Genomic DNA, 15,000 nt, shown 5'->3' on the forward strand with positions numbered 1-15,000 from the left:
AGCTTAATTGTCTGATGATTATTTTTATTTTTTTTGGTCTGTAATGTCTCATTCAATGTTGAGCCAATCTGTTGTGTGGTTATGTTTGTTTATGTAAAAGCCTACATTTCGACTTCCGTAGTCTACTGAATGACTTCAGTTCTTGCAGGCCTACTGAATATTATAACTTACTATAAGAAGATACATTTATTATTATTGTTATGGTTTAATAATGTTCAAATTGCAAAATTGAGCTCCCTTAATAAACCCTACAATGTAGTAAAAGTGAAATACAATAATAACATAATAAAAGTATAACAATTGTTACTATCACAAATATTAATTTAAACAGACTTGAATGTGTTTGTCAACCTACCAAAAGGGTTGTCAGTGTGAGATCTACTCTGAACCTAGTCCTACAGACTAGAACGCCCTAAATATGAATCCGAATATAGCCTGGTTAGTGTGAGACCTGTAACCCCTCCCATCCCGAGTTCAACTGTCAGACCCCGCAGGTCGTTGGCTCTCTCTCTCTCAGTGTGTAATCCTGTGACGCTTCACCCCCAGCCCGGACACAGAGGAGCCCCCCTGCTGGCCCCTGGCCACAGGGGCCACCCTTGCTATGGCCCCTGGCTCCGGAGGGCCCGGGTTCGGTGGTTCCAGCGCTGGTGGAGGTGGAGGTGGAGGCGGGGACGTACGCAGCCCGTCGCTCTCCAGTGACGAGCAGAGCTCCGAGGCCAGCCTGGTCACTGACGCCTCAAGCGGAGGAGGAGGGAGTGGGGGAGGAGGAGGAGTTGGGAGTGGGAGTCCTCTGAGCGCCGAGACCCCCGATAACCTGACCCTCACCCTGCTGGACAGCGTGGCGGGAAAACGTTACGGGCACTGTACAGGTGAGGGATTACACGCACGCACGCACGCACGCACGCACGCACGCACGCACGCACGCACGCACACACACACACACACACACACACACACACACACACACACACACACACACACACACACACACACACACACAAACAAGCATTGCACACGCACACGCAAACACCCCCCCCCCCCCCCCCCCCACACACACACACACACACTCACACTGTTGTTAATGCAGTGGTTGAAATCCTCCTATCCGCTAATCCCCTGTATTTATAAGCAGGTCATTCGTAAAATGTTAATGGGGTAATTTAAAGGAGATTTTCTCAAAAGAAAACAAAATATATCAAGACAAATTGCTAAATCATGTTCTTTCTATCACTCTTTTGTCATGTAATAAAGGACATATTTGTAAGAGAACGAGGGAAGAAAGCAAAAAGACAGTTGTACAGAGGTTATGATGGTTGGAAAATCTCAGTGGATTATAACACTCAGGTTAATTAGTTGTTAATTACAATGCATTGGTTAAGGAGTATTCTCTTCACCAAAAAACATGTCCATATGTATATTAATTTCACATTCATTCTATAGTCACCATAACACAGGCTGTTCCTTCAGCGTGCGTGTGTGTGAGTGTGTATGTATGTGTGTGTGTTCTGCCGGCCTGTATGCAGTGGTTACATAACTACCGCCTTCTTAGAGAAAAACCAGTGTGCCCTGAAGAAAGGGTGTTATGCGTATGTGTGTGGTGCGTGTTCATGCCTCTTAGCTCCTCAACTATTACAGGACATAACATCCACCTTCTATAACGATGCTGTTGTTGTGTTTATGTATGCACATATTTCTGTGTGTTTATGCTCTGCCTTACTGTGGGTGTGACGTGGGTTAGTGTGGGTGTGTGTGTGGGTGCGTGTGTGTGCGGGGGCGTCTCTGCTACTGTCAGTTTCTACATATTTTGTATATGTATGTTTTTGCACATTCCTACATGCTTGGATATATTTAGTTTGATTGAATATTTGTTGGAAAGGCACTGTGTTTGTGTATGCATGAGTGTGTGTGTGTGTGTGTGTGTCTGCGTACGTGTGCATGTCTGCATTTGCAGGAGTGTGGGGGCGAGAATGTGTCTGTGTGTGTGTGCGTGCATGTGTCTGTGTATGCATGTGCGTGGCTTTGTGTGTGTGTGTGTGTGTGTTTGTGCGCGCAACAGAACGTGCACTTGTTGCACCCTAGACACCCACACAACCATCTCTCCTGCAGCAGCGAGGAAGGCAGTGTTTTAAGACCAACCATTCTGTTACATAACACACCCGTCTTCAACACAACACAAGTCCTTCGCTCCCCTTTATAAAATGCCAGCGAGTTAAGCTTTCAGACAAACCATCACATGCAGATGGAAGCGGATGTGTTTTCCTCTGGTCTAGAGCTGTCAGTAAGTCCACAGTCAACTAGGTTGAGCTTGTAGGAACCAAATTCCTGTGTGGTATACCATAGACGTCAACACATTCGGTCCAAATGGTAGATATTCGAAACCCTGCATGGACAGTGAACTATTACATTCCAGTGGATCAAGTTTGTGAAGAAACGATGCGCCTAAAGCCTGACATGTGACGCTCAGCTAAAAGGAGAAAACAAAGACGCTATTTTGAGAAAACGATCCTCCTGCTAATCATGATAATTAAGTTAATTATGGGATTCATCTGGATGAAGAGATAATGGATGGACAGAGGTCGAGAACGAGAGTAACCTATAGACACAATGGCGTCACGCATCCATGCATGCATGCACGCATGCACACACGCACGCAAACAAACACACACCCTCCATTAATTACTAATGAAGTCCTCCTCCAACTACTTCCTGACTTAAATGTTGCTTGCTGGTCATGGCCATGAATAATACAGGAAGCCACTGTAATTTGTAATGGCGTGTGCGCAGTGATAATTTGTGTATAATTTGGGACTGGGGTGATGACCATTGCCAATTTAGGAATGATAACAAATTAGAGGCTGAGGATCAATATATATCATTGGTTTGCTATTAACCATCCAGTCATTTAGCTGATACTTTTATGCATAGCCACTTTGCATTCAGATCCATGTCATTATGGAGCAGGTCGGGGGTGGACATCCTTTTCATGGATACCGGCAGGTTAGGAGCTGGACATCTGGGATAGAAGTCCGTACTTTTGGGCTGGCAGTCCAAGTAGAAAATTATAGATAGTATTCAAAATATATATATATATATATATATATATATATATATATATATATATATAGTCTTCGAAGTAGAATCGATAACAAAAACATAAAAACACACACCCATACACACACACACACACACACACACACACACGCACACGCACACGCACGCACACACACACACACACACACAGACACACAGACACACAGAGACACACACACACACACACACACACACACAGAGTGATTATTCCCGCCTTTTGTCTTGCGCGTGCGTCCGACGGCCTCTCTGTGCTAGCACTACTTGTTACCAGGGAGTACATGCTGTTCTGTCGCTCAGGACGCCGCCCTGTGCGCGAGCGAGGACGTGCTAGCTGGGTTTGCGGGTTTGCAGGTTTTTGCCTCATGGACTCATCATGGCGCGGCGGCGTGATCTGGGCTGATATGTCCCAGAGGAGGACCACAGCGCTCTGGTGTCTGTCCTCAGGCACCGCGCGGGCCGGTCCCTCTCTGGCATGATAATATACAATGTGTTGTCTACCGTGCAGATGCAGTGGCAGAAGGGCACGGTGTGACGCTCTGTTGGCTTGTTATCCCTCTCTCTCTCTGGTCCAGTCCCTGGGACGCTCTCTCGTCTCTCGTCCCATTGTCTCTCGCTCTCTCTCTCTCCCTCTCGTTCTCAGTCTTTCTCTCTCTCTCTCTCTCTCTCTCTCTCTCTCTCTCTCTCTCTCTGTCTCTTGATCTTGTTTTATCTCTTTCTCTGTATTCATCCCAGTGTCTCCATCTCTTTCTATTTCTCTCTCTCTCTCTGTCTCTCTCTCTCTCTCTCTCTCTCTCTCTCTCTCTCTCTCTCTCTCTCTCTCTCTCTCTCTCTCTCTCTCTCTCTCTCTCTCTCTCTCTCTCTCTTTCTCTTTCCCTCTCTCTCCTGCGTCACCTTCTGTCTCTCTCTTACCTTTAAATCTGCATTATTCTCAAAAAATAACTCCATGCCAGGCACTTGGAGGCGTCTGTAAGAAAGGCACAGTTTGAAGGTTATTAACAGCATTGTGTTTCACCAAGGCCCCTTAGAAGACTCTGCTAAACATTACAAGTAGGCTCTGGGAGCCGAGAGACTATAAAGCGCAAGCCGGCACAGAGATTGATGTGAGCATGAAACCTCTCTATGATAACCTCAAAATCACCCCAATATCTCAATGCGCTAGAAGTCTCTTCTTTGAATAATTGATTTGTTAAGCATCTGGGTCAAGCAGAGGCGCACTGTGCTAAAAAGGAGTGTTCACATCTAGTTCTGGCCCTGCCCACGTGCTGTGGAGCAATCCCCCCGCCCTCAAACCAAACAGGTTGAGAGAGCAGGCTGCTACTGTTGTGCTGTCTGGCTTTCAGACTTTGACCGCTGGAACTATTATGTACAAATACACTGTTGGGGTGGGGTGGGGGGGAGGGGAGGGGGGGGTTGAGCGGTTAGAGGGGGGGTCAAATGTGACTCGTGGCCTGTAATACCCAGGGGTCCCGCCCGTCCCTAGCCCTCTCTGTAATAGACTTATCAACGCAGCAGACATACTGTGAGAAAAGCAGCCACGGAGCCAGCTGGGAGCCAGGGGTGCGTGCACACTGACCAGCACATTGTCACGGCCCAAAGGTCTCCTGCCGTCGGGCTTGGTTGGGTTCTGGAGAGGGAGGGAGGGAGGGAGGGAGAGAGAGAGAGCGAGAGATATTTGTTTGCTTAATGCCAAACCTCACATGTTAGATATCCCCATAAATTACATATCTATAATCCCAAATAAGTCAAAGACGAGTTCAAACCGCTTGAGTCTGGTGATGTTAAAAACGTGTCTCTTTGAGCACCATGCCACCTGCACGTGTTAATCAGTTGGTTAGCAGGCGGTAAGCAGGAAATGGAGCAGCGAGCCAACAATAATGCAGCATTCCAGGGTTGGCCTGTGTCCAGGCGGATCATCCCTCCCTCATTCCCAAGCTCACCATGTAAAACAACATGCATTTCACTTAAATATTGACAGCGTTATCACCTTCAATTGCAAATTCTCGTCAATGGTATTTTACAGGATGGCTATTCATTTTTTTATTCAAATTGTTAAGCGCTGTGATGTGATATCTCATTTAATATAATTTCGTTAGGCTGCTCTTGGCCCAGCCTTATAAAATACAATTGTATCTTCGAGAAATTGCTTTAGGGGTACATTTGTTGGGCTCAAACCGGTGATGGTTTGATTAGATAGTGAATGATATCCATGCATCCACATGCCAGCTGTCAGAGCTGAGAGGAAGAGTCTCTACCCTGATAAAACGTTTAATAAGAAGTGCTCATAGAGGGTTTTATAAGGGCATATTTCCTCTTTGACTGCCCTCACGATACATCAGTCACACGGATGGCCCATCGATCTGCCCTTAAATAAACTGGCTGGCTCAGTATTAGTGACAGGGGATAGGAATCAATGGACTACAAACATGGAGTATTTTATATATTGTCTACAGGTTAAACTGGATGAGGATAGACAAGTCATACCTATGATAATATAATATAATATAATGTAATGTAATATAATATAATACAATACAGTACTTAGTCAGAAATGAAAAGCTTCTTTAATATTTTAAGTGCAACTAAGTACACAATATCAGTTAATTAAATGCTGCTAAGCTCCTGCTTGACATTATTGTTCTTGGTAAATGAAAATAACACATAATGCTTGTTACCTATCTTTTCATCCTCGCAAAGCAGCAGTCGTTTATATGGAAATTGGTCCAAACGGCAGTTTGACATGTTACCAAAACCAACAAACACTACAGCAGCTTATGCAACATGAAATGGCCACTGGCTGTTATATTTCAGTATGTCTTAGTAGGCGCCTGAATGAGGCAGGTTATTTAGACTGGTCTGTTGTCGTTGTCTTTTGTCTAACTTTTGCCTGTTGTCTTCTATCTCCAAACGTCAACCATTCTTAGGAGTTCCCGTGAGGATGCATACAACCGAGGCAACAGAGGCTGTTGTTGGTCTCTCTCTCTCTCTCTCTCTCTCTCTCTCTCTCTCTCTCTCTCTCTCTCTCTCTCTCTCTCTCTCTCTCTGACCTTTGATCTTTTGCCCTCTCTTTGTGAATTCTAATTGCACCGCCTCAGGCTTGGTCTGGTGAAGTTGTTTTCCTACCTGTTTAAAATCTAAGCCCCGACATTAAATTGATTTTGACAAGCTAAGTGTCTGGATTATAATGTTCAAATCCATCTGGCCTGTCTGATGGATTCGGGTATGGTATGTACACCAGCCGTTAATATATATCTGCTTCTGGTTAGGTATGCTCACTCGACTTTGATATATATCTGTCTTCTTGTTAGGTATGTTCACTAGACTTCTATATCTGTCTTCTTGTAATGTATGTTCACCAGACTTCGATATATATCTGTCTTCTCGTTAGGTGTGTTCGCTAGACTTTGTTATATATCTGTCTGTTTGTTAGGTACTTTAACTAGACTTTGATATCGATCAGTTTTTGTCCGTCTTACCTAGTATTTACGTGTAGCTAGCTTATACTCATGTTTGTGTATTGGTTGTATTCTATGTTCATGGGGCCACCTTACACATCTGTACATCTTATACCTCATTAAATAAAATTAAATGGGAAAATGTTTGATAGCATGGTTTATGATACATAAAGACTACTATTGGTTGATAAGAAATGCTCAGTAGAGACTGCTTAGCTGCAGTTATATCATCCAGAGAGACCCAGAGAGAAACAAAAGTAAATGCTCAAATGCTCCTATTGAGCTATTCATTCAAATTAATGTTATTACGTTGAGGTTTCTACCTCTGTGCTCATTTAAATCAGCTCATTTTACTATCAGTTTACGCAAAGGAAAATTAGCTTTGGGGAATTAGCATGATGGCACTCTGAATTTCACTGAGTTGGTATTTAAAAAGTTTGTAAGAAGTGTCCTCTGACTTTTTATACCGACATCCCCACTCATGATGCCTCATCGTCTGCATCCTATCACTTTGACACATTCCCTCTATAACTAGGAAGCCCACGCCTTTACATGGGTGCTTTTATTCTGAAAGGGTTTTTCAACAATCTGGTTTCTTCTACCTACGTGTGTCCTCCAAATAGACTTAACACTAGGAAAATATTGAATAAAGGCAGTAAGGCTGCCTTCATCCTTTATCTGTGTGTCCATCAAACTCCTAGTTTCCTTAATCTTTCTATTGGCTTGGCTGGTTTTAGGATTACTGACAGCAGGGTGAGACAAGTTCAGATATACTTATTTTCCTGGGACATTTTTTTTTATTACTTTGTGACTTGAGAGGCCCTTACCAACACTAATTTCTCTCATGTTTCTCTGACATTATTTAGTGTTTTTTGCGTGTTTTCAACCTGACAGCGCTTTCTTTTTGCTATGGCCTTCACAGACTGTCTCTGTGTGCACTGGTTTGAATAAGCTATCGAAGCCATTGAAGCAGGAGCTACAGTCGGCAACGTATAGCATTATGTCTGTGATGTCATTATCCCATAAACACATCAAATCAGATCAAAGCCTAGAATCTGTCTCAAGGCAACGATAGTATGCCTAAGGAAGTGTAGTTTTTTTGTGATTGTTTTATCAGATTGTCAATGTAGATATCTTGAAGAAACTTGAAGAAGTCATTTATTTAATATAAGTTTGCGGTGTCAGCTGCCTGTCAGACTCCCTTGATTTTTGATATTTTCAGACGACAACCAAATGAAAGCCATACTCGGTAGGTCTCGGTTAAGTCAATTGAAAATCAAAACAAGTTTTACATGTTCTTTTAAAACAGCTTTGTTAAGGTTGTTGTACAGTTGGCATTCTTTAAGTGCTCATTGCTCAGCCCAGCCCAACCAAAATAACACTTAGCCAAGAGAATGTTTAGCTCATGGATTACTTTCTGTATGGAGGCGTGTAAACCTGCTTATACTTTTTGATTGACTCTACCAATCCGAGCAGGGCATTTCAACTTATTTTTTTTGTCATCGTTCCCATAGTCTTCCAATTACTGAACTAGGTTAGTAGGCGGCAAACAGTATACTCAAGATGTACTCCTCGTCAGTCCAGACAAACCTGCTGATCTTAAGGACACACACACACACACACACACACACACACACACACACACACACACACACACACACACACACACACACACACACACACACACACACACACACACACACACACACACACACACACACACACACACACACACACACACACACACACACAGAGATAGTCTTGGAATGCCCCAGAAGGTACTCACACACACACATTGCCAGATTTTTTGTGTGTATGTGTTTGTCTTAGTTTGTGTGTGTGTCGGCGTGTCCATGTTTCACTAGACAGTGATTCAGCGCTCACAGAAATAGGATACGAGTTTTCATTAAAAGGCTTGAATCTACTTGTTTCCGAGGATGTCGCCCTTAAAAAAGAAAGGAAAGCACCCTACTGTTCTATTTCCTCTAAACACAAGTGTCAGATTTCCAAATTCCAACTGTCTACTTTAATTTTCTCTCCAGATTGTTCATGGCGTGAAATATGACAGCGCCCTGTTGGTTCAAACACAGGTTCTATGCACGTTGATTCCTTGCAGAAACACGCCTGTTTTCAGACACACGCCTGTTTCAGACACACACAGTACAAAATAACATGGTCAACTGAAAACACAAATTCCCTGGTACAAATAAACAAGGTAAAAGGAAGTGTATTGACACTATCCGTTCAATCTTAGAACCGATCTCTTTTTGTTTGTTCCGGGAAAATATAAATATTCTCCTATTGCCATATCAGTTTCTTCTGTGAATTAATAACAGCGCATTGTTACCCTTGCAGAGGGGGTTCATGCAATCTAAATAACGACAACGCTGTCAGGAATCCAATGATGCTTTCTGTACTAAATCCCACCAACCTAACCTGGTCATCCTGAGGAAATCACATATGATGAGGAGTTGTGTGTGTGTGTGTGTGTGTTTGGGGGGGGATTAAGTATATCTAGGTTAGCACCTCAATCCTCTCTTGCTTCACCCCCCCCCCCCCCACAAACACACAGTCACACGCACGTTTTCTCACACATTCACACATATCGGGAGGCGTTTGACATGATGAGATGGTTCTGTATTTGTGTCTGTTTACGTTGGTCTGTGTGTTTGTGTCTATGTATGAATATATGTGTGTGTGTTCCTGGGTTTGTGTGTGTGTTGGTCTTTGTATGTGTGTGTATGTATGTATGCCTCGGTTTGTGCATGTATGTTTCAATCTGTGTGCGTGTGTGTGTGTGCCTGCAGCTGTATCCATGTATGTGTATATCTGTGTGTGGGTGTACATGACTGCATCTGTGTGTGCGTGTGTATTTCCATCTGCGTGTGTGTGTGTGTGTACGTGTGCTGTGGGGGGGTCGGGTGCATGATTGGACACGGTGGCTGTGGACTATATAGAGGAATGCGCTGGTTGAATGCACATCCCTGTTTTCCCCACATATGTGATGATTCCACCACACCCAGAGCCCGCTGGCATCCTTACCAGCACCCCCACCCGCCTCTCCATAACATAACTCATCGTTCCGTCTTATTTCCCCAAAACAAGCAGAATGTTTGGGCAGGTGGGGTAGTGTTGATCTGGTTGCTGCTAGTTACCAGCACATACCACCAGGAAGTGTTTTTTCACGCCAGTGGGAAGGATCGTATCTCGACGGAACTCCCCCCGCAATGCACTGCCCGCTGCTCATTTGTACCTGTTAAAAAAGACACAGTCGTATCCTTTCTCTTCTATTTATATATGCTAAATCACTGTGACCATTAACCCCAGCCATTGCAACCCAAACGTCTGTGTGCATTTGTGTGTGTGCGTGTGTGTGTATGTGCGGGTTTGTGTGTGTGCAGTCAGCCAGACAGACTTCCTGTCTGCTTACTCATTATATGCCGCAGCGACTGTAAGATATCATTGTTGAGCCATGCATCGCTGCTATATAATCTCTGTGAGCGTGTGTGTTTTAGTTGTCCTCCCCTGGGCCCAGACGTCTGTCTTAAATCATCACACTGTTCATGCCATCGGTGGCGTCCGGTTGGCCACCCATTATATTATCATGCCTTCACATGGTGTCTCTGTCTCTGTCTCTGTCTCTCTCTCTCTCTCTCTCTCTCTCTCTCTCTCTCTCTCTCTCTCTCTCTCTCTCTCTCTCTCTCTCTCTCTCTCTCTCTCTCTCTCTCTCTCTCTCTCTCTCTCTCTCTATGACTCTCTCCTTTGCTCTCCCTATGTCTTTAAGTCTCTCTGGCTTTCTCTTTTAATTTTTCTTAAGCTCTCTCTCTCTGTCTGTCGCTGTGTGTGTGTGTGTGTGTGTGTGTGTGTGTGTGTGTGTGTGTGTGTGTGTGTGCGCGTGCGCGCGCGTGTGTGTGTACACACTTGCTGACGTGTTAAAGGTGTGGAACATATTCCTGAGATTGTAAAAGAGAACAAGGAGCAGCCAAAGTGAACCTGTAACGTAATACACACGCACGCATGCATGCAACCCCACACATCCACCAACACACACACACACACACACACACACACACACACACACACACACACACACACACACACACACACACACACACACACACCCCCCAACACACACACACACAAACAGACATGCTGCAACAGGACGCACATACTAAGTGGTGAGGCACTGTTCAACTGAAATGCCAACCAAAGGAAAACATCTATTGAATACTGGGCAGTCGAGATATATGGCTGTGCGCTCTGAGCATGTTGGGCAACGGTTTTCTGTTTATGAGTATGCAAACCTGTTTGTGTTTCTGCGTGACGCAAGCGTATGTCCCTGAGAACATTTTGATGCTTCTGTTTTAAAGGGAGGATGTAGAGCAACATGTGAGGAAAAGCCCTGGAATGTAATTTAAATATTGTAAAAATATATATATTTAAATACGTGGAATATATTTTGCGGTGTGTTCACAAAATCGTATCAAACATTTGTAACTTTTTAGAATATTGCAAATTTAAAATGGTTGTGTTGAATTTATATTAGACTTCTTTTCCTTATCTTGAGGCTGAATTGCTTGTTGACCTTCAGAAAATGTATTTGTGTTTTCTTGTCTTGCCAACGTGCTGGTGAAATAGCACCATTTTCCGGATGGATAATCCCTCATTGCTTAGCACTCACGGGGATCTGAGCGTGCTCGTTGTTTGGATATTATTTATATTTCTTTCTTTCTTGTGTTGCTTCTGGGGCACCACTGAGACGGGCCCAACAACACCCACGCAGACTAGTGGTTTCTAGTCAACACATCTGCTCTCCACTGGTCCTACTGTACTTGAGGGGAGACCAATGGGGAGCAGTGGGAAGATAAATTCATGGAACTGCGTTTAATGGACACATCAAGTCACATGAATAATAATAATAATAGATCAACCTTTCAGTCGTCCGATCACGTGGCCCCTGTGTGTTTTGTGTGTTATGATGTGTGGTTTGGAATCCACCCATTCCTCTTTTTCTACTTACTGAACGAAAATATGAGGAATTATACATTCAAAGAAATGGGAGGAAGTAAGTGAGAGAGAGAGAGAGAGACAGGGAGAAAATAGTTTTTTGTGTGGGAAGTAGTTTCATGAAGAAAAGCTAACATAATGGGGGAGCCACCCACTACGTAGTTGTTTTGTATTTACACGTGTGTGTGAACGCATGTGAGGCTCTCGTGATGTGTACCTCTGCGTGGATGTGCATATGGTGCTTGTTCACACACGTGTGTGTGTGTAGTGTGGTTCTGTGTTTGTGTGTGTGTGTGTGTGTGTGTGTGTGTGTGTGTGTGTGTGTGTGTGTGTGTGTGTGTGTGTGTGTGTGTGTGTGTGTTTAAAAAAGCCTCTTCAACATCTGTTCGCATGGCAACCAGCACTCTATCAGACATTAGGAAAGACAGAGTGGGAGGGAGAGAGAGAGAGAGAGAGAGAGAGAGAGAGAGAGAGAGAGAGAGAGAGAGAGAGAGAGAGAGAGAGAGAGAGAGAGAGAGAGAGAGAGAGAGAGAGAGAGAGAGAGAGAGAGAGAGAGAGAGAGAGAGAGAGAGAGAGAGAGAGAGGTAAGGACAGGACAGGAATAGAAGTAATGGATTAAAACAACTTGTATGAAAAAGAGGATCTTATATTGCAAGAGCACATTTAGCTAGCAGGAGAGAGAAACACACGTTCATAGCACATGCATTCAACGTCAGAGGACTTACTTGACTCACTATTGCCTGTTCACTCATACAATGAGGAACTGCGTTCAGGTATTACTAATGGGATGTATTTCCAAGTAAAACAGGATATTAGGGTGGGACAAAACTTAGAACGGATGTGATCTCTTTATTTGGGAAGGATGGTTGTCGACTCCCTGCCCAAGGTATCCAGGTTTGACTGCCAATGTCCTCGGCCTGTATAATCAAGCTAACCAAAGAAAAAGCTGACTAACCTCCTCTCTGTTCCTTGTTGGACCTGTTTCTGTATTCGCTGGAAGTGTCCCCTGAATGATTGGATGTAATAGTAGTGGTCTTGCTTTTGAAAACAGAGCTCATGTTGATTTGCTCTGCCATATGTGTCAGGACCCCCGCCTGCTCAGAGAGATTTCCAGCAGACCTGGCCCCGGGATGGGCCAATCACAAACCTTTATCGTGAATGGGGAGGTTTTAATAAGATGACTGTGTGATAGGAGTGCCGTATGTGAGAGCCGTTGAGGCACTTTCATAAACAGCCAAGATGGCTGCCGCTGATGTGTCACACGATTCTTTGCTCTGAAAAATGTTCCAGAGAGACACTACTAATACGCATTTGTAAATTGGTCTGGTGATAGAGGGTCTGTTATTGGATGGTTTCCCTTTTAAGTAGATCAAATCCTAAACAGTTTTTATTTGTTTGACTTTTCTGCCCATCCACTCACCCAGAGGTGCTTTAGCATTGATCTGAATTTAGTGTTAGAAAAGTAAATCAATACCTAGCCTGTTGAATTCTGTCCTTATTATGAGTGCAAACGGTTTATTTTTCATATCTTATCATACTCCCAATAAAAATTGTAACCAAAAATGCCAAACATTAAGAAACAGGCACTGGAATTGATGGCTCACTGCCTCGCTTTCTAGCTTGATGCTAACTGGCTAGCTTTATAACAAGCCGGCCAGCTAGCATCCCCAGCTATGCACAAGCCTCTGACCATATGTATGCTGGTAGCATGTACCTTGAGGTCACACCCTCCCGTCTGCTGTAGCGCTGGGATAAAGTAGCTGGGTCATGTTCGGTAATTCAGGGAATTGGTGCGGTCTGCTGATGAGAGGCAGGAGACGCAGAATGAGGTTTATATCTTCCTGAAGAGAGGTGGAGAGACGGCAGTGTTTTCCTGTCAAACCACTCTGAGCTGGTGGGGAGGGGGGGGGGGGGGGGGGGGGGGGTCTTCCTCTGGGGTCCCTATTCCATCTGAACTGATATCCTCTTCCCTCCATCTCTCTACTTTATTCGACATGGTCTCATGCTTATTTGCCTCAACCTTATCCTCGACTTTGTTGAGAGACTGTTCTTGTGGTAGATCGTGCATTGCCTGCTCTTGGCTAATGTTGTGTGAAGGAGTTTTGTCTCTGCCTCTGTGACATCTGCTCTTTCTTTAATTTTACCTGCTTACCACGCTTCTCTCCTCGTCTCTCTTCTCTCTCCTTTCTCCCTCTCTGTTTCTCTCTCTCTCTCTCTCTCTCTCTCTCTCTCTCTCTCTCTCTCTCTCTCTCTCTCTCTCTCTCTCTCTCTCTCTCTCTCTCTCTCTCTCTCTCCCGTCTTGCCTTGGAGGGGGATGGAGTGGCTTCCAGTAGCTTCTCTCTCCTCTTCTCTTCTCTCTTCTCTGTTCTTCTCCTCCTCCCACGTTCACACTCTTCCTCTTCCTCTCTCCCTCCCTCCCTCCTCTCTCTCTCTCACCCACTCTCAGGCTGTGTGTTCGCTCCCCAGCTTCCCGTTCTCTCGTCAAATCCTCGCACACTTGACACTTTCCTTCGCTCCCTGCTCTGTTTTGCTGTTCCGCCTCCGATTGGACGTCTTTATGTTTGCCTGTTTGCATGAATCTTGAATTTATAAGCGCTGCGTGATCTTATTGTGCACACACTTTGGTGTATAGAACTCACTTTACAGCCCACCACACATTTTGGGTTCTGTGTGAAATTAAATTATTTACTGTTACTGCTTCAATAATTACGATGCACTTTCCTTTCTACTTTTTTCATCTCTCGTTTCTTCTTTCATTCATACTTTCCTTCTTTCTCTTTTTGTATATTTGCACTTCCTGGCATGGCCACACACACACACACACACACACACACACACACACACACACACACAGACACACACACACACACACACACACACACACACACACACACACACACACACACACACACACACACACACACACACACACACACACACACACACACAACATGGTGTATCCATGGTAACTGCCTGCAGAGAGGTGGGCCCTAATATGACACGCCCACTGCAGTATGTGTTTATTCCTCCCACCCTTCTCTCTCTCTTTCTCTCTCTTTCTCTCGCTCTCACCCCTCCTCTCCCTCCCTCTTACATGTTCTGACCACTGCCGCTGCTCTCAGAATAGTTATATATTCAAGTGAGTGTGTGTGTGTGTGTGTGTGTGTGTGTGTGTGTGTGTGTGTGTGTGTGTGTGTGTGTGTGTGTGTGTGTGTGTGTGTGTGTGTGTGTGTGTGTGTGTGTATGTGTGTGTGCGCTATGTGTGCATGATGTGGTCTACGTGCTGTGTCAGCAACTCGGATGACCTTATCCTCTTACTGCAAGAGGTGATATCCATTTATTAGGATTTTCGTCCCTCCTCCCTTCTTCTCTTTTCTTCTCATGTGCTCTATCTTTCTCCTATATTCTCTCCTGTCCCTTCAGCTCCTTTCCCCCATCTCATCAATAGGTC

The 15,000-nt window shown here is 44.5% G+C and overlaps 1 protein-coding gene across 1 annotated transcript in view; it reads left to right on the top strand.

Annotated features, from left to right (window-relative positions):
• Window positions 1-15,000, top strand: part of rapgefl1 (Rap guanine nucleotide exchange factor (GEF)-like 1) — a 35,999-nt gene that overhangs the window by 1,605 nt on the left and 19,394 nt on the right. The window contains exon 2 of the mRNA XM_030346016.1: window positions 547-869. Within this exon, the coding sequence (XP_030201876.1) occupies window positions 547-869 (323 nt within the window). The remainder of the gene's footprint in view (window positions 1-546; window positions 870-15,000) is intronic.

The sequence above is a fragment of the Gadus morhua genome, chromosome 2 (assembly GCF_902167405.1).
Source record: "Gadus morhua chromosome 2, gadMor3.0, whole genome shotgun sequence".
Lineage (NCBI taxonomy): Eukaryota > Metazoa > Chordata > Actinopteri > Gadiformes > Gadidae > Gadus > Gadus morhua.